The 18,029-nt window shown below is 51.6% G+C and overlaps 1 protein-coding gene across 1 annotated transcript in view; it reads left to right on the plus strand.

Annotated features, from left to right (window-relative positions):
• The first annotated feature begins 2,004 nt into the window (after window positions 1-2,004).
• The window catches only part of SORL1 (sortilin related receptor 1), a 166,024-nt gene continuing 149,999 nt past the window's right edge, over window positions 2,005-18,029 (plus strand). Inside the window, exon 1 of the mRNA XM_042959590.1 lies at window positions 2,005-2,838. Coding sequence (XP_042815524.1) covers window positions 2,563-2,838 — 276 coding nt within the window. The 5' untranslated portion in view covers window positions 2,005-2,562. The remainder of the gene's footprint in view (window positions 2,839-18,029) is intronic.

Here is an 18,029-nt window from a genome sequence, read left to right on the forward strand (position 1 = left end):
TTCGTGTCGCATATGAAGAAACCAGCGCCCGGACGGGTGAGATGACCAGAACAAAAATCACATGGTCACTTGGTTGCAAAGCCAGGACTAGAATGCATGTCTCTAATGCCACTCGTCCATAATACTCCTTTCTGCGGCCTTTACAACTGTAGTTATTTTATTTTATCTATGTGATTCTATCTGATACTCTGAGCAGTCTTGTGTGATAGATACGGATTAAGGTCCTTTTTTTGTAGATGAGAAAATTGAAGCTTGGGGAATTTATTCGGCCAAGTCCTCCAAGTTAGAAAGCAGATTTCCTAACTCAAAATTCAGTGTGCTTTCCATCGTGCCCTGTGGTTACGGGGCATACACAGTCTCTGGCTTTGCCGATTATCCACCTGAGAACGGCCTGGAATGTAGATAACGACCACAGAGGAGGGCTTTCAAGGAGTACATTAACCATGTTTGAGCATTCTTGCCAGGCTTCCTGCATCCAAGTTGCATATCAAAATCAAAATCAGCAAGTAGCTGGCCCTTGCAAATTGCCATCTGAGCCTCAAGCCAGCAGTTTTGTGTGGGAAAAGCGGCTCCTTATCTTCAAATCCACACTTAAGGGACCTGTGTCTCTGTTTTCTGCTGCCATCCTCATGCTGCTGGGACTCTGATGCTTGTTCTTGTAGAGAAGTTCTCGTTAAATGTACATGGAAAAAAAACAATAATTGAATCATCTGCACGGTGTTGTGACTGGAACTGTGTTCCTCTCATTTATCCTTGGGGGTTAAGTAGGGGTAGCAGTGCCTTTGCTGTTGGTCCGGGGAGGCCACAGGGTGGTCCGCTTCTGGTAAGGTGGTCCTGACAAGACATCACTGGTCTAGATTGGGGGTGGGAGCTGGCAGTGGTTCCGTGGCTTTCCCAGAGGATAAGCGATCTGCTAGGTGGGGAGAACCAGGTGGTTCTGTGATTGTATTGAGATGGACGGCAAGATGGGGTTTGGAGGGAAACCTGCTTCGGGGAGAAAATGGGCTGGGAAGAGGTAGGGGACTGCAGAACCTGCGGCCTGGTCCCCAGCAAGTCTGGCATGGGGTGGGGAGGGTGGCAGAATGCTGGGTTTAAGGAGGTGAGGAAAGGCTGTCCCTCCTTTGGAAGGGTGACGCTTGGCAGGGGAGGGGGCCTCTGCTAAGCTAACTGGAGAGGACTCTAGGGCAGGGTGGAGAAATCAAGCTACTGTGGTTTGTTGAGAACAAGGAGCATTTTGGGAGAACTGAACCGATCACCCCCTGCTCCCTCTAAACCAAGGACTGGACGACCGTAGAAGCGGCCTCATCTTTAGCCTTGCTCCTTCTGTCTTTAGTCTTATCAAAACCCAGGATCTGAGACCTGAGCACAGTGAAATATAAAATGGAAGAGAGGAGGCCACAGCGGATAGGTCTTGACTGCTGCTACAAACCCGCAAATCCATGTTTACCTTGGGTGTGCCTCCATAGTTCCAACCAGCGGAAACTGTATCTCGCGGTTCAAAGAGGGTCTGGATCTTTAAGCTGAATTGAGCTGTAACCTGTGTCCTCCTCCCTCTTTTGAGTGTCTGTCCCCTCCCACCCCCAGTGGCAAGCTTTAGAGGCTTGCGGCAGGTGTTGGCCGCAGGCTGAGAGGACTGGCATATTGTGCCCGTTTGGCAGCAGCGTAGGTAGGGTGGCTCAGTGCTTGGTCACCCTGGAGGGTCACAGGCGAGCCGCTGTGCCGGGGCCCAGTGTCAGGCACAGGCACTCACGTGTGCAAGGAACCACTGTATAACTGTGTGCTTGTCCCCTTTTGGGATGGTCCCTGGCTCTTACTGCCTCTGTGCGGGCGCGTATTTACTGTGCTCGGGGCCTGGGCAGTTGAGCTTGATGGAGGGTAGTTTTTGGCTGTGGCCACTTCAAATACGTTTTGATGCCCAGAGTAGTAGAAACCGTGTGAATTTCACAATGGGGGCGGGTTCATCTGGACCGTAATTTGCCGGCTGCCGTGTTCTGCCTTCTCAGAGCTCGTTTTCTTTGGCTCCGGGCTCTCCCTCCGAGGTGGGGATGCGGCGGGGGGCCGGGGGAGGTGGTCGTGCGGCGAGACAGGACCGGGGGCTGTGCAGTCAGGGAAGGAGACCGGTTTAGGGCGACCTCGACGCGACCCTGCGGAGGAGGCAACTAACTCCGGGGAAGACGAGCGAGCCCCACACAACTCTCGACCGCCGCAGGGAGGACGACGCGGTGCGCCCGCCGGCGGGCCAAGGGGACGCACGCTCGCGGGCGCTCGCTGCCTTGACTTCCCCATCCCCGCGCGGGGGAGGGGCCCGAGCGGCGCCGAGGCCGCCGAGCGCAGAAAGTGCGCGAAGGGGGGACGCGGCTGCGAGCCGCACACGTGACGGCGCCGCGCCAAGCCGAGCGGGACCCGGCGGCGGCGGCGGGCGCAGCGGGGCGGCCCCGAGCGGCGCGGGCGGCCTGGAGCCCCGGGAGCGGCGCGCGCGGCCCCGGCCCAGCCGCCGTCCCGGCCTCGCGCTGCACATTCTCTCCTGGCGGCGGCGCCACCTGCGGCAGCGTTCGCCCGAACATGGCGACACGGAGCAGCAGGAGGGAGTCCCGACTCCCCTTCCTATTCACCCTGGTCGCGCTGCTGCCGCCCGGGGCTCTGTGCGAGGTGTGGACGCAGACGCTGCACGGCGGCCGCGCGCCCTTGCCCCAGGACCGGGGCTTCCGCGTGGTGCAGGGCGAGCCGCGCGAGCTGCGGCTGTGGGCGCGCGGGGGGCCCCGGGGGGCGGACGAGAAGCCGCTCCGGAGGAGACGGAGCGCTGCCCTGCAGCCGGAGCCCATCAAGGTGTACGGACAGGTGAGCGGCTGGCCACCCGCCTTCCTCCGGCTCTTTCCTCTCCCCGCACTTCCTCAGCCCCGCATCCATCCTCTGCGGTGGCCTCCCAGGTGCAGGCACCACGGGGGACTTCCCGGCTTGCATTTGTGTTTTCCCCCCCTCGCACGAGTACAACCGTCAGCACTTGAATTGCATTGATCTTTCCTTCTTCCTGTCGATTTTAGCAAACGTCTGCCAGGTAAACTCGCGGGGTGCTGTGCACATTTCCCCGGGGTGGGGGCACACCGGCGTAGTTTCCAGCAGGTAGAGGAGGGGTGCAGCTTCATTTTACATGTGGCTGAAAAACGGGGTTTCTTTAGTGTGTATCGTCAGTTGGCAGTGGAGGCGAGGACCCCGCAGTTGCAGGATACTTACACAGAGCAGGCAGGGGAGGGGGTTTCCGCACCACAATTAAGGTGGGCAAACCTGAAAGCTGACTATCTTGCCGTGGTCAGAGCAAGGGGTGTGCGTGCGTCTGTGTGTTTGTGTAAGGGCTGAATTTTGTTGTTGTTGGTTGCGGGGGGGGGGGGTGGGGAGGGTGGTCTATCCATTCCACCTCCCCCTTTGAGATACTGACTTTATTTTTGGACAGGGATATTAACTCATGACACTTAGGGGTTTGAAAGACTGCAAGAATTTGGTGGGCATTATTCAGTAACTGATTTATGTCTATCCAGGCAATGGGTTTATTAGCTCATAAGTAACATGAATTTCGCTTTTATGGCCAGACTTACTGCTAGGAATAGCAAACCGAGTTTGTGGGGGTTAGTATCAGCATTGGCGAAATTAATTTGACCGTGTTCTTTGCCTCATGAGACTCCCAGCCCTGTGGTTAAGATTGACATCAGCAGAGCTGGAAGGTCAGTGGTGGGGTGGGGGTGGGGGGAAAAGTGGGGCCAGAGGAGATGGCAAATTGCACGATTTCTGGAGTCAAAATGTTCCCATTTAAAGTAGAAGTTAAAAGATGAGTCCGAGTTCTGCCTCCCTTCACTGATTTTCTTTAGCCATGTCTTCAGGAAATACAGAGAGTTAAATATTCAACCCTTGAAGCCAGGAAGAACCTTATAAACCACCTCACTGATTGTGCCATTTTGTCGATAAAGAAACACAAGCTGAGAAAGGTGAAGTGACTAGCCCAAGGTCACGTGGGGCAGAGTTGCCTGCTGTTTCGTTTTTTGTTGGCATTGTCCCGGTGACCTTTGGGTGATCAAATAGTTGTGCTCTCTTTATACAAGGCTTCTTAAATAACTGCTTTCTAAAATTAAAAAAAAAAAAAAATACGGCTCCAAAGGGGCTTGGGATGGTGGCAAGTGGGTGGGAGCATCTGATTTCCATCAACCATCAGTCCCTGGGAAAGAGTGTGTGCCAAGGGGGCATGTAACTGCTGCGGGCAAGGGCTACCGGAGCCCGCCTGCTTGATTTGTTTGTGGGTCCCGACCTTCTTCCCCTCTCCACCCCCGTCTGAAACTTCTTTTTGTATGTTGAAAAGAAAACAGCAAGGTCCTTGCTCTCAACTGGGACAGCAGCATCCCCATGTTGGGTGGGGGCGGGGGAGGGGAAACAAGAGATACTGCCTTGTTCATTGAGTCTTAACAGCCACCCAGCTCTGCTGTCTTGAATCAGCTCTCTGGGGGCTGGGAGTGGGGAGGGGTGGGAGTCCATTCTTTCTGGAGCTCATGTCCCCCGCAGCTATAGTTTTGGCTGAGGGAAGAGCTTCCTAGGGGGCGCCCTGGTGGCTTAGTCGGTTAGGGTCTGACTTCAGGGCTCAGGTCACGATCTCGCGGTTCATGAGTTCGAGCCCCACGTCGGGCTCTGTGCTGACAGGTCAGAGCCTGGAGCCTGTTTCAGATTCTGTGTCTCCCTCACTTTCTCTCCCCTTCCTCCGCATGCGTTCTACGTCTCTCTCTCTCTCAAAAATAAATAAACATTAAAAAAAAAAAGAGCTTCTTAGTCTCAAAAATATGCATACAGGTGCCATTTCTTGCTGGGGTTTGGTTTGTGAGGGCTCCTGGGGATGTGGGGCAAGTTAAAGATGAACTGTGTTCTCATTGGGAATGACTCTCAAACCCTCCGCTTTTGTATTTCTGAGCCAACCAGATGGCGTTTGGTTCAGTTGAGGAATGGAGAGCTAGCAGGCGAACTCATAATGAGGAATTCCTACCACGAAGGCCCAGGGCAGTGTTTTTCTCTTCTCTGAGGTCCCGAGGTTAATAAAAGTGGGATTAACTCGAATCTTTAAGGATCTGAGTTAGGTAGAAGGAAGAACTTCCCGGTACTGGGCTATCTGCCTCAAGCATGTTTGGCACAGCCCCTTCAGGCTGAAAGCTCAAGAGTAGGTGACTGAGGGCTTTGGCGTGTCCCTCTTGGAGCTCCGGAGTCCCTCATCTATTTGGAATGACCTTTCTAGCAAGGGTGACCATTCGCCTCTGTTTTCCCTGGGACAGACCTAGTTTGTAAGTTGTCTGTGCTGGTTATGAAAGCGCTGCCTTCACTCTCCAGTGTCAGGATGCGGACTATAAATTATATGTCCCTTCTGCTTCTAGCTCTAAGCCAAGTTCACTTCATTCCTCCCCTCCCCTCGCCTTTCAGTTTTTTTTAAACGTCTATTTATTTTTAATATAATTTATTGTCAAATTGGCTAACGTACCGTGCGTAAAGTCTGTTCTTGGTTTTGGGGGGTAGATTCCTGTGGTTCATCGCTTACCTCCAACACCCAGTGCTCATCCCAACAGGTGCCCTCCTCAATGCCCATCACCCGTTTTCCCTTCTCCCCCACCCCCCCCATCCACCCTCAGGCTTTTCTCTGTATTTGAGAGTCTTATGGTTTGCCTCCCTCCCTCTCTGTTTGTAACTATTTTTTTTCCCCTTCCTTTTAACCTGAGGAATTGCAATATTTTCCCACAGTAGCCCGTGGAAGAGAGTGCAGTTCTAAATCGAGACGGGCATGCAAATGAGGGAGGGCAGGACATTGTTCATCTCTCACCCCCCCACCCCAGAAAGTTTTCAGTTTAAGGGAGTAGATACAGCAGATGCAAATCCAGGCGTGTGACCGTGCTGGACAGGAGCAAATACACAATAAAGCGGCTACAACCCTAAGGTCGGATGTTAGTGGGTTGTGTGATACGGGAGGGCATGGGAGATGGAGGGATAAAGGGTCATCGGGCTCAGCCACTGCAGCTTCTTGCCCTCTGACCTTCGAGTGAGGTTAAGTGGATGCCTGGCAACACAGATTAGGGCTGGAAGCTGAAGCTGTCTGACCGGAGAAGCTGTAGGGGTGACGTTGAGGCCGCCGGCTTCGGGAACAGGGGAAGGAGAGCTTCTGCAGGGAGGTAGCTGGCCTGCAGCTGAGAAAGAGCACTGTGTCGGAGGCAATGCCGGTTCTCTTTTTCTCCGGCTCCAGTCACCTACGGAGCAAACTAGGCATGGTTCCTGTGACGATATTCCTCCTCGTGTTCTTGAACGTGGGAGAGTGGTTTCTGCCGTGATCCCTTGCGGGTATGTTTGTAATAATAAAATATGGGAAGAGCAGTGAAAACAAGTTGCTGTCAGATATTAGGACTTTTCTGTCCCGGGTTCAGAGTTCCGAGGTTGAGCCCCGCCGCAAAAGCGCCAAGTCGAAGACGGGGGGGCCTCCATCGTTCTTGCCACACTGACTTTCTTCCAGACTTGACGCCTGCTCCCTGCCTCTGTGTCGTCATGCTTGCTTTTCCTCTGCCTGAGATGGTCTTCTCCCACTCCTGTCTTTGCTCGCAAAGCCCCTGTTCCCTTCTTCGGCATCCAGGGAACACCTCCAAGCATTCCCGGGCAGGCGCCAGTGGGAAGAGCTCTTTTGAACTTGGTTGCAGCACTTACTGCCTTGTGTTATAATTGCTTGTTTGTCTCATTTCCCTGTTTGCTCCTTGAGGGCATGGACCAAGCCTTTCTCTTCTCTGTGGCTGGCACTTGGGAAGCCCTTAATGAATATTTGTGGACCGACTGCCCGCTTGGAAGAGGAGGAGCCCAGAGGGTAGGAAGCACATCCAAGTTACAGAAAAGGTATTTAGGAGGAGGACCATGGCGAGCCCACAAACGGAGAGGGAAAGTGGGTTGGCTCTCTCCGTGGTGAGGATAGTGAAGTCCTGATTTTGCTGTGCTGTCCTGGGGGTTATGTGGAACAAAGAGCTGGGATTCTGTTGTACAGAAGCCTCCCTTTTAGGGCTATCATGGTATTGCTAATGGTATTGTTTTGGGGAAAAAATCCTTTGGAATGAAGCGCAAAGCCTAACAGGATTTACAGGTTTATTTTCCTTCCAGTGAGCTCTCTCTTCATAATTCCTGCTTTTTTAGAGGCCAGGGAGTATTCAATGTCCTGATTTGAGACTGAAAATAAAGTGTCTGTTACAGCACAAGGCCCGGGGACAAAGAGCCTCCTTTGGGGGTGGGGTACTTGTGGCTTTAGATCTCTTTGGAGTAGATTCTTGCATGATACCCTTGCTTGGGAAAGAATCGGCGGGTTGATTCTGACGTCAGGATGCTTGACCTGTTTGCTTCCAAAAGATGAGAAGGCAAAGCATTTGTTGTTTCACGGGGCCTTCTATGTAGGTGAAGAGTTGGCCTGGGGTGTTGGGTTGGGTCGGTAAAGGCCGTGACCTTGAAAAACTTCCTGGTTCTACTTGGCATCTCTTCTTCTTGCGGGCTGCTCCTTGCTCAGGCTCTGGCCACCCTTTAGTTCATTAGGGGCTTGTACATCTTGGGGCACAGTGGGCGAAGGCTGTGGGAGGTGGAAGGGATGGGAGGAAGAAGGGATGGGGGAGGGGCGAGGAGACGGAGAAGTAAACAGAGAAAATGAAAAGCCTTCCAGTGGGTTCATTTAGCCTTCAGTGGGTAATACATGTTTATAAGATACGATTTGTGCAAGAATATAGCGAGAAGTAAATTTCCCTCCTTCTCGCGTCCCCTGTTTATGTTTTTGTGCTGCCACTGTCCTCAGTTTTTCTGTGTGTCTTTCCGGAAACATTCTACCCACATGTATGGCATGTATGTTCAGAAAATTTGGAACTTGCAATATCGATGGCTTTCTGTTATCCATAGCCGCTGATACCATGAGTAACGAATGAGATTCGCTCTGGCTCCAAAATGTTATTTATGGTATATGACTATCAAAAGGCAGGGACTTACGTGCAGTGTCAGAGTGTGAGATAGGTTGTTACTTTTCCTCCAGGCCAGGTGAAGGAAAAGGCAGTCTCGTTGCACTCAGGGCTCCTGCAGGCGGGAAGAGCGGCATGGTAGCTCTTGTTTCTTGGCAAGCTGCTGGAGAGCCGTTCCCTAGAGGGGAAGAGCCCAGATTTGCGAGAACGTCAGAACGCAGACATCACGGATCTTGGTTTTGCTCATGTTCTTTTTGAGACTATTTTCTTTATATTCTGCAAAATGAAGTCAGTGGTGTGTTTAATCAATTGCTCTGGGACCTGGGATCCAGGAGGCAGGTCCTAAGAGCAAACTAATATCCCACAGCCGAAGATGGATGTTGTCAGGGCATTTCATTGTCATATTTGGGTCTGTTCCTCCTTAGAGGTGACAGCCATCTTTGTATTGCCATCGTTCCATCCCAGGGCCGGAGGTAGATGGAGCCAGTCATGGGCAGACACAGGAACATTCTAATAACCTGGAAAGGAGGTAATCCAAAAAGTAACCGATTTACCTTTGCTCTGTATTTATTTAGCCTTTTCATTTAAAGCACCAGGTTACCCTCCTGGTTAAATTTTGCTTAGGTGAATATTGAAATGAGTTTGCTTTCTTGAGTAGCTGATCTGTGAAATGGCTGGCATAAACGTGTTCAGGGAAAGCCAGTTTGGCGTGTAGAATTTTCGACAACGAGTCAGATGCCGATAATTGAGAGTTAACTGCACAGAAATCTCTTCAAGCTGAGGTATTACGTTAACTTTTCAAAACATTTTAAAAAAAAGAGTTAGTTGTGATGGCAGTAAAGGAGAGCTCGCTACATTTTGGTTTGAATAATCGAGGGCTAGTATTTCTTCATAAGTGGTCTGGGCTGCTAGGGGTAGGGCGTTCACTCTGTTGAGCATAGAACCTTCCCGTGTATTCTCTAGGTACGCCCGAATCCATTGGCACATGGCATATTCAGTCCAGCCACGTAGATGCAAAAATCAATTTCCCTCAGTTTCAAATGAGCCACAGTTAATTTCGACCTAATTGATTGGTTTATCGACCTGTGGACCTGGGGCCTTCGAAGAAGTGGCATGGGCAGCCTTCTGGCATTGAAGTGGCTGATGATGCTATAAATCAGAGAAGGCAGGGTCGGTGGCTGATCAGCATCAAGATTTGGATTGTCTCTTACGTTGCTGTGAGACCTTGAGGTCTCGATTGTCACGTGAGGCATGCTTTGTGCATTTTGGGGCGGGTCCCCTAGAAATAGGACTTCATGACGATCAGGACCACGGTGGGGAGCCAAAAATAAGCACAAAATTCTGTTATCCATGGGGTCATCGTTAGCAACAGTGGTGACGTCCACGATCATGTCACTGCTGCCAGCCAAGAGCCGGAAGACCCTGTCTTCCTGGCCCCACGGCAGGTCTTCAAACACAGCGCTCTTTGCTAGCTCTTCCTGCGGCGACGGAGACGTTCTGTGTCTGTGTGGTCCAGCGTGTCGACTGGCACAGGACCGGTAGGACTGAGAACTGAATTTATTTTCTTTCACTTACTTTTAGTCAATTTAAGTTTAGGTTGAAATGGCCACATGTGGCCCTTGGCCACTGTTTTAGAAGGCATAGCTTTAAAAAAAAATTTTTTTTTTTTAATGTTTATTTAGGGGGAGACACAGACCCTGAAGCAGGCTCCAGGCTCTGAGCTCCAAGCTGGCGGCACAGAGCCCGGTGCGGGTCTCGAACCCATGAACCGCGAGAGCACGGCCTGAGCCAAAGTCGGACCTTCGACCGACTGGGCCACCCAGGCGCCCCTTAGAAGGCACAGCTTTAATGGATTGAGGGAGGCCTGCCTTTTGCAGTACTGGGCAACCTCTGCCTCACCCAGGAGAGAAGCCGTGGTGACAGCAGAGGCCAGCACTTGTTTCCGCCACAAATGGCGGGAGCAAAGCAAGAGCCGAGGGCTGTAGTCTAAAGCCAGGATTCGGTGGCCGCCGACTGCCAACTTGGATGTCGGGAGACAGTGGCCTCTCTTCCCCAGGTCAGAACGCATCAGCGGCCACGGGGCGTGCAGTGGGTGCAGCGTTCCTCTGAGAGGGGGGGCCCCTCTGGGCATTAGCCACTTGGGTCGTGAAGGCTGACCCCTGGGCCTTCACCTGTGACATGGCCTTGCACACCCAGCTCCCTCGTACCGGGCTTTGCCGGGGTGGTGTTGCACACACCATGCGCGTCTGTTGAGCGGTGCAAGATGCAAGCCGTGCCTCGCCGGTGGGGCCGTCTCCTCCCCGCCCCTGCCCTCCGCTTCCTGTGTGCTTATTGATTTACCTCCGAGTAGCTGGGTCTGTCTTTCATCCCTGCGACCCTGCAGGCTGGCACGAAGACAAACATCACGGGCGTGTGGTCTTCATCACTGCATGCGGCCCCCCCCCCCCCGCCCCCTTCCTGGCCGGCCCCTTACCTTAGCATGCCATCGCTGTTCCTGCTGCTGCAAGCTCTTGGCTCGGAAAATCGGGACCCTTCACGATGATTTATCTCCAGTCCCCGGAATTAGATTAAAAACACAGCTACGAATTCTCAGAAAGGCAGGCTGATGTGATTATGTCCCAAATCTGAATGGCAGACAAGGGCAATAAAAAGATGTACTTATAGGCGTTTTGCGCCGCGCGGGGGCCGACGTGCTGTTTATTATTTATTCAGCCCCCTCCCCCCGCCCCCTTGTTGGTTTCTTAAATGAAGAAAGTAACGTGGCTTCCGTGTTTTAGAAAAGAGACTAGCCTGTTCAGTAGAAACTTTCCTTCCCCAAATAACTGTGGATCAGAGTATGGGGGAAGATGGCTAGGGTGATTCTTACGTAAAATAAATGTGGGTTTGAGCCAAGGAGTGGATCCTGAATTTAAGACGCTAGCTGGTACTGGGGTGAGATCCATTTCACTCTGCCAACCGGGGGTGGGGGGGAGCTGAGGAGTGTTGTGATGGATTTGAACTCTTAGGAAACCTCTGTGCCCAGAAGAAATCGGGAAAAGCTGGGATGATCTCATTGAACCAGGAGGGCCAGGGTTCAAAGCAGCCTTGGGTCGGGGAGCCTGGGTGGCTCAGTCGGTTAAATGTCCGACTTTGGCTCAGGTCATGATCTCACCGTTTGTGAGTTCGAGCCCTGCGTCGTTGGGCTTGTGCTGACAGCTCAGGGCCTGGAGCCTGCTTCGGATTGTGTTCCCCCCCCGCCTTCTCAAAAATAAATAAACATTAAAAAAAATTGTCAAGGCAGCCTTGGATGAAAGGCTGGTTTGGAGACTGTCACTGTGGACACTCAAGTGAGTGCCTCTGAGATGAGCTGTATATGGGGTAGTGGTCCAGGTAGTGGAGGACCCTGTTTCTCGTTAGCCCAGGGGATGTGTGCAAGGCAGTTCCATGAGGGTCTGCCCCGGGGACCTGGGAAGAAAGGCCAGTGCTGGCCTGCCTAAGGATCCCCGCAGAGGAACCTACTGACAGCAGGGTGTGGGAACAGAGTGGAGGTGGGAGAGCAGCCGGTGACACCGTGGGAGCTTTTGGGGAGACGGGAAGCGTTTGAAATCTGTGCTGAGTTCTTTGCGTCACAGGAGACGGTGCACCTCTGCCTTACCTCGTCTGTATATATTTAGTCCCCTGGGCTCGGACAGGGGTGAAAGGCTGGTTGGCTCTGAGCTGGGGCGTTGAGCTCGCAGAGAGATGCCTAGGGGGCTTCCCACGGGCGCCTTGCCCTCCTGTGAGCTTAGGGGGCATCTCGTATTACCCTGGATCACATCCCTGGATGGGATGTGTTCTCCTCTCTCTCAGCTTCCCCAGTGTGGTAAAGGAGCCACCGGTAAGGTGAGAGCTTGATGCATGATTTGAATGTGATCCCTTTGGGGCAAGGAAAGTTGTAGAAATCAGTGCCACCTCTGCACTGGAGCCTCGGGAACGGGAGCTTGGGTTACCCCACATTGCGGTGAGGAAGTCTTCCTGGCCGCGAGCTCTGAGCTAGGCTCAGGCGTGTGGCGTTTTCATCATTGTCCTATGTACGATGTCACCGTTGGCCCTTGAGGCCTCAGGATTCCAGCCTCGGTGATGCTGATGTTCATTTTTTTATACAGAGCCATTTTGTGAAGAATGGCTTATTTTGGTGTAAATGACATACCAACAAGAGGAAATAACGTTTTAGCATTTTGCAGGTTATGAAGCATATTCACGGGTAACGTCTCGTTTGATGCCTCCCCCCCTTTTTTTCCTGTTTGATACTTCTAACAGCCCCCTAAAATCAGGAAGATAAGAATTCTTCTCATTTCACAGATGGGTATTTGAAGGCTCAAAAAGATATAGCGACGTACCAAACGTCTTGCGCTATTAAAATGGTAGAGACCGAGACTGAAAACCAAGCCTCTGACTTGTCTCCGGTTTACTGTGGCACATTTGCCTCTTGTAAATACTCGAGCGAAAGCTTCGCTTGCAGCCAGGGATCCACAGCCTGTTTGCTGTGAACTCTCTTTTCCTCCTGTAAAACCTAGAGATTCATAGAACTCTCCCCTCCCCTTGGCTCTCCTGGTTATACTCATTTTCTTCCAGCTTTTCAAATGGGACGGTTCCCGTGTCCCTCCCAGCTCCTGGCTTTTGCTCTGCTCTTCCCCCCGGTGTGGATCTTTCTCCTCCATCCCGTTTCTCCTAACTTCTCTCTCTCCATCTTTGTGGTCCCCACTGTAAGTCACGCTTTCTGGGCACTCACATCCTCTCCCTGACCTGAGGTTATGCCCCACTCCCAGAAGTCATCTGTTTCCTAACACCTGGCATGGCGTTTGCTGTATAGTAAGTGCTCAATAAACATTTATGAATGAACGAGGTGGAGGGCGATTTGTGGTGAAGCTGCCAAACCAAAGAGGCAGGGCAAGGTAAGTGCATGTGGTAGAGCCATCCTCTAAAGAGCTCTTAGAAATGGCTTGGGTTCCTAGGTGAATCCTCATTTGCGGTTAGCCCTGGCTTAGCGGGTCAGCAGCCTGTCCCGGCTGCTGAGCTGGCTCGCTGTAGCCTCTCCCTGTAATGCCCTGCTCTGGGGGCCTGTGGAACAGCACCTCTAACTCTGTCTGTGGACTTAACCTCATCTGCAAAACGTGCAAGTTGGTTTAGTTGTTCTCTGAGGTTCTTTCTGGCCTGATATTTTCTTCTTTTTCTTACCACCTGGTAAATTAGGGGCTGCTAATTTTCATGACAGGTTTTTTATAGTTTCTTATAAATTTTAATTCATTAATTAATTCATTATTTAGAGAGAGTAGGGGAAGGGGCAGGGAGAGAGGGAGAGAATCTTAAGTAGGCTGCATGGTCGGTGTGAAGCCCAACACGGGGCTCGATCCAAGGACCCTGGGGTCGTGATCTAAGCTGAAATCAAGAGTTAGACGCTCAATGGGCTGAGCCACCCAGGCGCCCCTCACAGGTTCTTTTTAATAGGGAGCCCTCCTGGAATAGCAGGGCTGCTGTTGGCCAAATGACAAAGTGGGGTTCACCAGGAGGGGGTGCCACAGATAGGTCAGTGGTGGATAGATTCTTCTAGCCAAGGATCAGTCAGAAATACAGGTCAATCTTTCTGAACTGGTATTGTAAGTCATTGAAAATATGATTATTACCCTTTTGGTAGAGGGAAAGCAAAAGATATCCCCCTACCGACCTACCTACCTAGCTCTTTTCTAAAGCGAGCTCATGACCCCAGTGAAGGAGGTGGTAATGAAATGTGTTTTTTTTCACCCAGAGTCATTCTCTGTTTGCTCATCTGTAAAGTGGGCAGCTGAATTTATCAGCAAAGTCATTTATGAGTTCTGTGGCTGAAGCGTCTTGAGCCAACAGAGAAGTCAAATGTGTGAGCTGAGCAGGGGCTCTCTGCAGGGAGTTCTTAAACTAGATCGTAGCTCTCCTTCCGAGGTGGAGCGCCCAGGGAGGATAATGAGCTTTGCTAAATATAGTGAGGACACCGTCCTGAAAGGGGACACTCAGGACACGGAGGGGCCATTTGCACACCTAGCATTTAGGTCATGCAAATGGATGGTTTGACAAAACCTTGTTATTCTTGGGCCTCGGGAGTCTGTCTTTGGTTTCCTCAGGCCTGCCCTATAGTCCAGGGGATTTAGCAGCCTCCTGTCCTCGAAATTGAAGGACAGGGTATTTGCTTTATCCTTCATTGTAGAATTTAAAAAATCCTTCTTCGCATTTCGTTGCTGCTGAGGCGGAGGAGTGAACCAGACTGCCTTGTTTGTCCTCCTCATCCTGCGAGCTGGAAAGAAGCTGTGTAGGAGTGGTGAGGACCACAGGCTGTGGGTGTCCGTCTAGGACATCCCGATCTTTGGCTTTGACCACTTTGAAAGAGGCGATGGCAGAAGAAATGAAAGGAGATGATACGGGGCCTGTTCCATCAACAGCCCCCATCCTCCTGAATAAGCTTCAGCGAGTCTATGGGTTTTGACGGTTCTTCGCACCGGTCAGACTTGCAACACTGATTTCCCCCAGAGGGGCTGTGTGTCCTCTTGATGGGGGAAGAAACCATTTACGAGCCTCAAAGAACGCCTGGCACCTAGTAGGCCCCAGTGCCTTCATCAGTAGGGGAAGGCCGGAGCGGTCAGGGCCTCCATACAACAAGCAATTTATTTGTCCTCCTTTCTATTTATAACAATCCAGAGCTTGGGGCTGGGGCGGTAGCAGATTCTTTTTTTCCCTCTGAATAATGAGGCAAATCATTTAACCTCTTCGGGATGCCAGGGCACCCTGGGGGCCGGGGGGAGGGGGCTGAGAGACAACGTGGGGGTGGCTTGCACCGAGGTGTGCGGGGGTCCTGAGGATTGTTTGAGAGCTGGAAGTGGATGCTAGCTCGAGGCTGATTCTCCAGCAGGGGACTGGGGATCCTGGGAGCAGGGACCAGGAGGCCTGTGGGGACGCCGCGGCTCTGCGGATGCTGCTGACGGCCCTTTGAAGGATTGCTTTGGCCAGAGACCCACTCCTCAGCCTGCCTCTTCTATGACTCATTCTGACTGCATATTTTGGTAGCAGGAAAGAAAGAACGAGATGAGTCGAAAAAGCAGCTAAGAGTGGGAGTTCTAGGTATTAGATCAGCACTTCGGAAGTAATGATGTTCTTCACAGGTCACCGGTACAGGCTTAACAAAAAAATTATTGAGGTGGGGGTGCCTGGGGAGCTCAGCTGGTGGAGCATCCGACATCGGCTCGGGTCATGATCTCGCGGTCTGTGGGTTCAAGCCCCGCGTCGGGCTCTGGGCTGACAGCTCAGAGCCTGGAGCCTGCTTTGGATTCTGTGTCTCCCTCTCTCTCTGCCCCTTCCCTGCTCGTGCTCTGTCTCTCCCTGTCAAGAATAAGTAAAAGCATTAAAAAAATAAAATAAAAAATTATTGAGGTGAAATTCACATAACATAAAATTAACCATTTTATTATTAATTTTTGTAGCGTTTATTTTTTAAATTTTTTAATGTTTTTATTTATTTACTTATTTTAATTTTTTTTTATAATGTTTATTTTTTGAGACAGAGACAGAGTATGAACGGGGGAGGGCCAGAGAGAGAGGGAGACACAGCATCCGAAACAGGCTTCAGGCTCTGAGCTGCCAGCACAGAGCCCAACGCGGGGCTCGAACTCAGGAACCGTGAGATCATGACCTGAGCCGAAGCCGGTTGCTTAACTGACTGAGCCACCCAGGTGCCCCATGTTTTTATTTATTTTTGAGACAGGGAGAGACAGAGATGAGCAGGGGAGGGGTAGAGAGAGAGGGAGACCCAGAATCCGAAGCAGGCTCCAGGCTCTGAGCTGTCCGCACAGAGCCCGACGTGGGGCTCGAGCCCACGAACTGCGAGATCATGACCTGAGCCGAAGTCGGATGCTTAACCGACCGAGCCACCCAGGCGCCCCAAAATCAACCATTTTAAAGTGAATAGTTCAGTGGTGTGTAGGACATTGGCAGTGTTATGTGGCCACCACCCCTGTCTAATTGCAAGCCGTTTCCATCTCTCTAAACGAAAATAAAACCCCTCACCTAGTAAATGGTTACTTCCTGTTTCCCTTTCCCCCCAGCCCCTGGCAACCAGCAGTCTACTTTCTATCTGTATGGATTTACTCATTCTGCATATTTCATGTAAATGGGCTCATGCCACGTGTGACCTTTTGCGTCTGACTGCTTCCACTAGTGTAGTCTTTTTTTGAGGTTTATCCACGTTGTGCCATATATAGGATCATAGAATTGTAACAACTACTCCAGATACCCAAAGACGGCCTCCTCCCAAAAAGAGTGAGTCTTTTTTTCTTTTTCGATGTTTACACATTTTTGAGAAAGAGAGAGAGAGAGAGAGAGCTCACGTGCGTGCGAGTGAGCATGAGCGAGGGAGGGGCAGAGAGAGAGAGACACGGGGACAGGGGATCCAAAGCAGGCTCTATGCTGATAGCATTGAGCCCGATGCGGGGCTTGAACTTGGGAACCGTGAGATCACAACCTGAAGCCAAAGTCAGCCACTCAAGCGGCTGAGCCGCCCAGGTGCTCCAAAGAGTGAGTCTTCCAGTTACCACGAGTTTGGTCGCAGGTACTAGGAGGGGAATGGACTAGATTCATTGCTCCCCAAAGAAGCTGCATTATGGACAGCTGGAGCGTGTCTTTTAAAAAGATGAATTCCTGGGCCCCAGTCAGGGGATCTGAATCCCAGAGTCTGGGGTGGGTTCTGTCCGCTGGGTTTGGGAGCCCCTGATCAGGTGACCTCTCGGGCCTGAAAGAGCTGTCTGTGAGCCTAGCGGGGGTGCGGGGGGTGCTGAAGCACCTCCCAAGTGCTGTTGGTGGTTGATGACGCTGTTTCTGTGTGGGGAGATTTTTCTGGCATGCGATTTTTCTCTGCTTTCTGAGGGGAGACCTCGGCCCCTCCCTGCTGCTTTTCCAGCTCCAATTAACTGTGTCTCATTTATCAAGTCTTTTTTTTTTTTTTTTTTTTTTTTTTAAGGTGTTTCTCTAGGCTTGCCTTCGACTTCCTTTGTAAGAAAGCCCTTGGACGTTGTGATGCTCGTCCTTTGTGCCGCTCTCACCCCTTCACCTCTGTTAGGACTGGTGGAGGGGGCCTCATAAATCTTACGTCCTCTGAGTAGAAAGACTTCAGCAAGGAGCATTGAGACCTCTTTCCTACTCTCCTCACCGAAGGCTTTGTCACCTATTGCCAGTGTGGTTTGATTGTCACCTGCCACAGGGGACCGTGCTGAGGTTGCCCAAGTTAAATATTGGTGGGCTCTTTCATCCCAGACACTGAGAACTTGGGTGATTCTCGTAGGTTCTGAATCCTTTATCGTATAGATGTTTGCATACGGTCTGTGTTTATTCCCCTCTGGTTCTAAGGGTGGGAATGTTTTTGGAGGGGAAAGGCTTGTAGCCTGAATTCCCAGGGCACCTGTGCTAGTGGGCTTCTGATCTGTAGGTGCTTCTAGATTCTTCCCAGAGGCATGAGCTGGAAGGGGAGAGGTGGGGGAACAGGAAGGCTGGAAGTAAGGCATGAGTTGCTGGTGGAGATTCCAATCTTAGCTGCTTTTTTCCCCTCTAGCGTTCTGGGTTCAATTATTTACTTCTTTCTCTTTTTTATTTGTACCTCTCGCTTGATGGTCGCCTGGACTTACCTCTGGGAATGAGAAGGGACATTTTGGAATGACATGTTTTCCTAAAAACATATCAAAGGTCTTTTCTTGAAAGAGGTCTCATTTCCGATAGATCAAATTAGACGCGGGCGCTCAAGAGCCAAAGCAAAGTAGTTAAGGATTAGCTCCTTTGTCATCTTGTCTGCCAGGTTTTATGGCACTGTTGTTTTCTGTCTCCCCTGTGACATCTGGGAGCACCTCAAGGAGGGGGTGGGGAAAGCTAGGGCAGTGGTGGGGTAAGGAACAGAAAGGAGAAAGGAGGCGTGGGGAGGGGAGGGTTTTCTGCTGCAGGACCTTGATAGGAAGACAGCTCAGAGGGCACCGCAGCTCAGGCTTGGACTCTTCATCAGCCCGAGAGGTGAGGGTGGTGGGG

This window comes from Panthera tigris, chromosome D1, assembly GCF_018350195.1.
Source record: "Panthera tigris isolate Pti1 chromosome D1, P.tigris_Pti1_mat1.1, whole genome shotgun sequence".
In the NCBI taxonomy this organism is placed as follows: domain Eukaryota; kingdom Metazoa; phylum Chordata; class Mammalia; order Carnivora; family Felidae; genus Panthera; species Panthera tigris.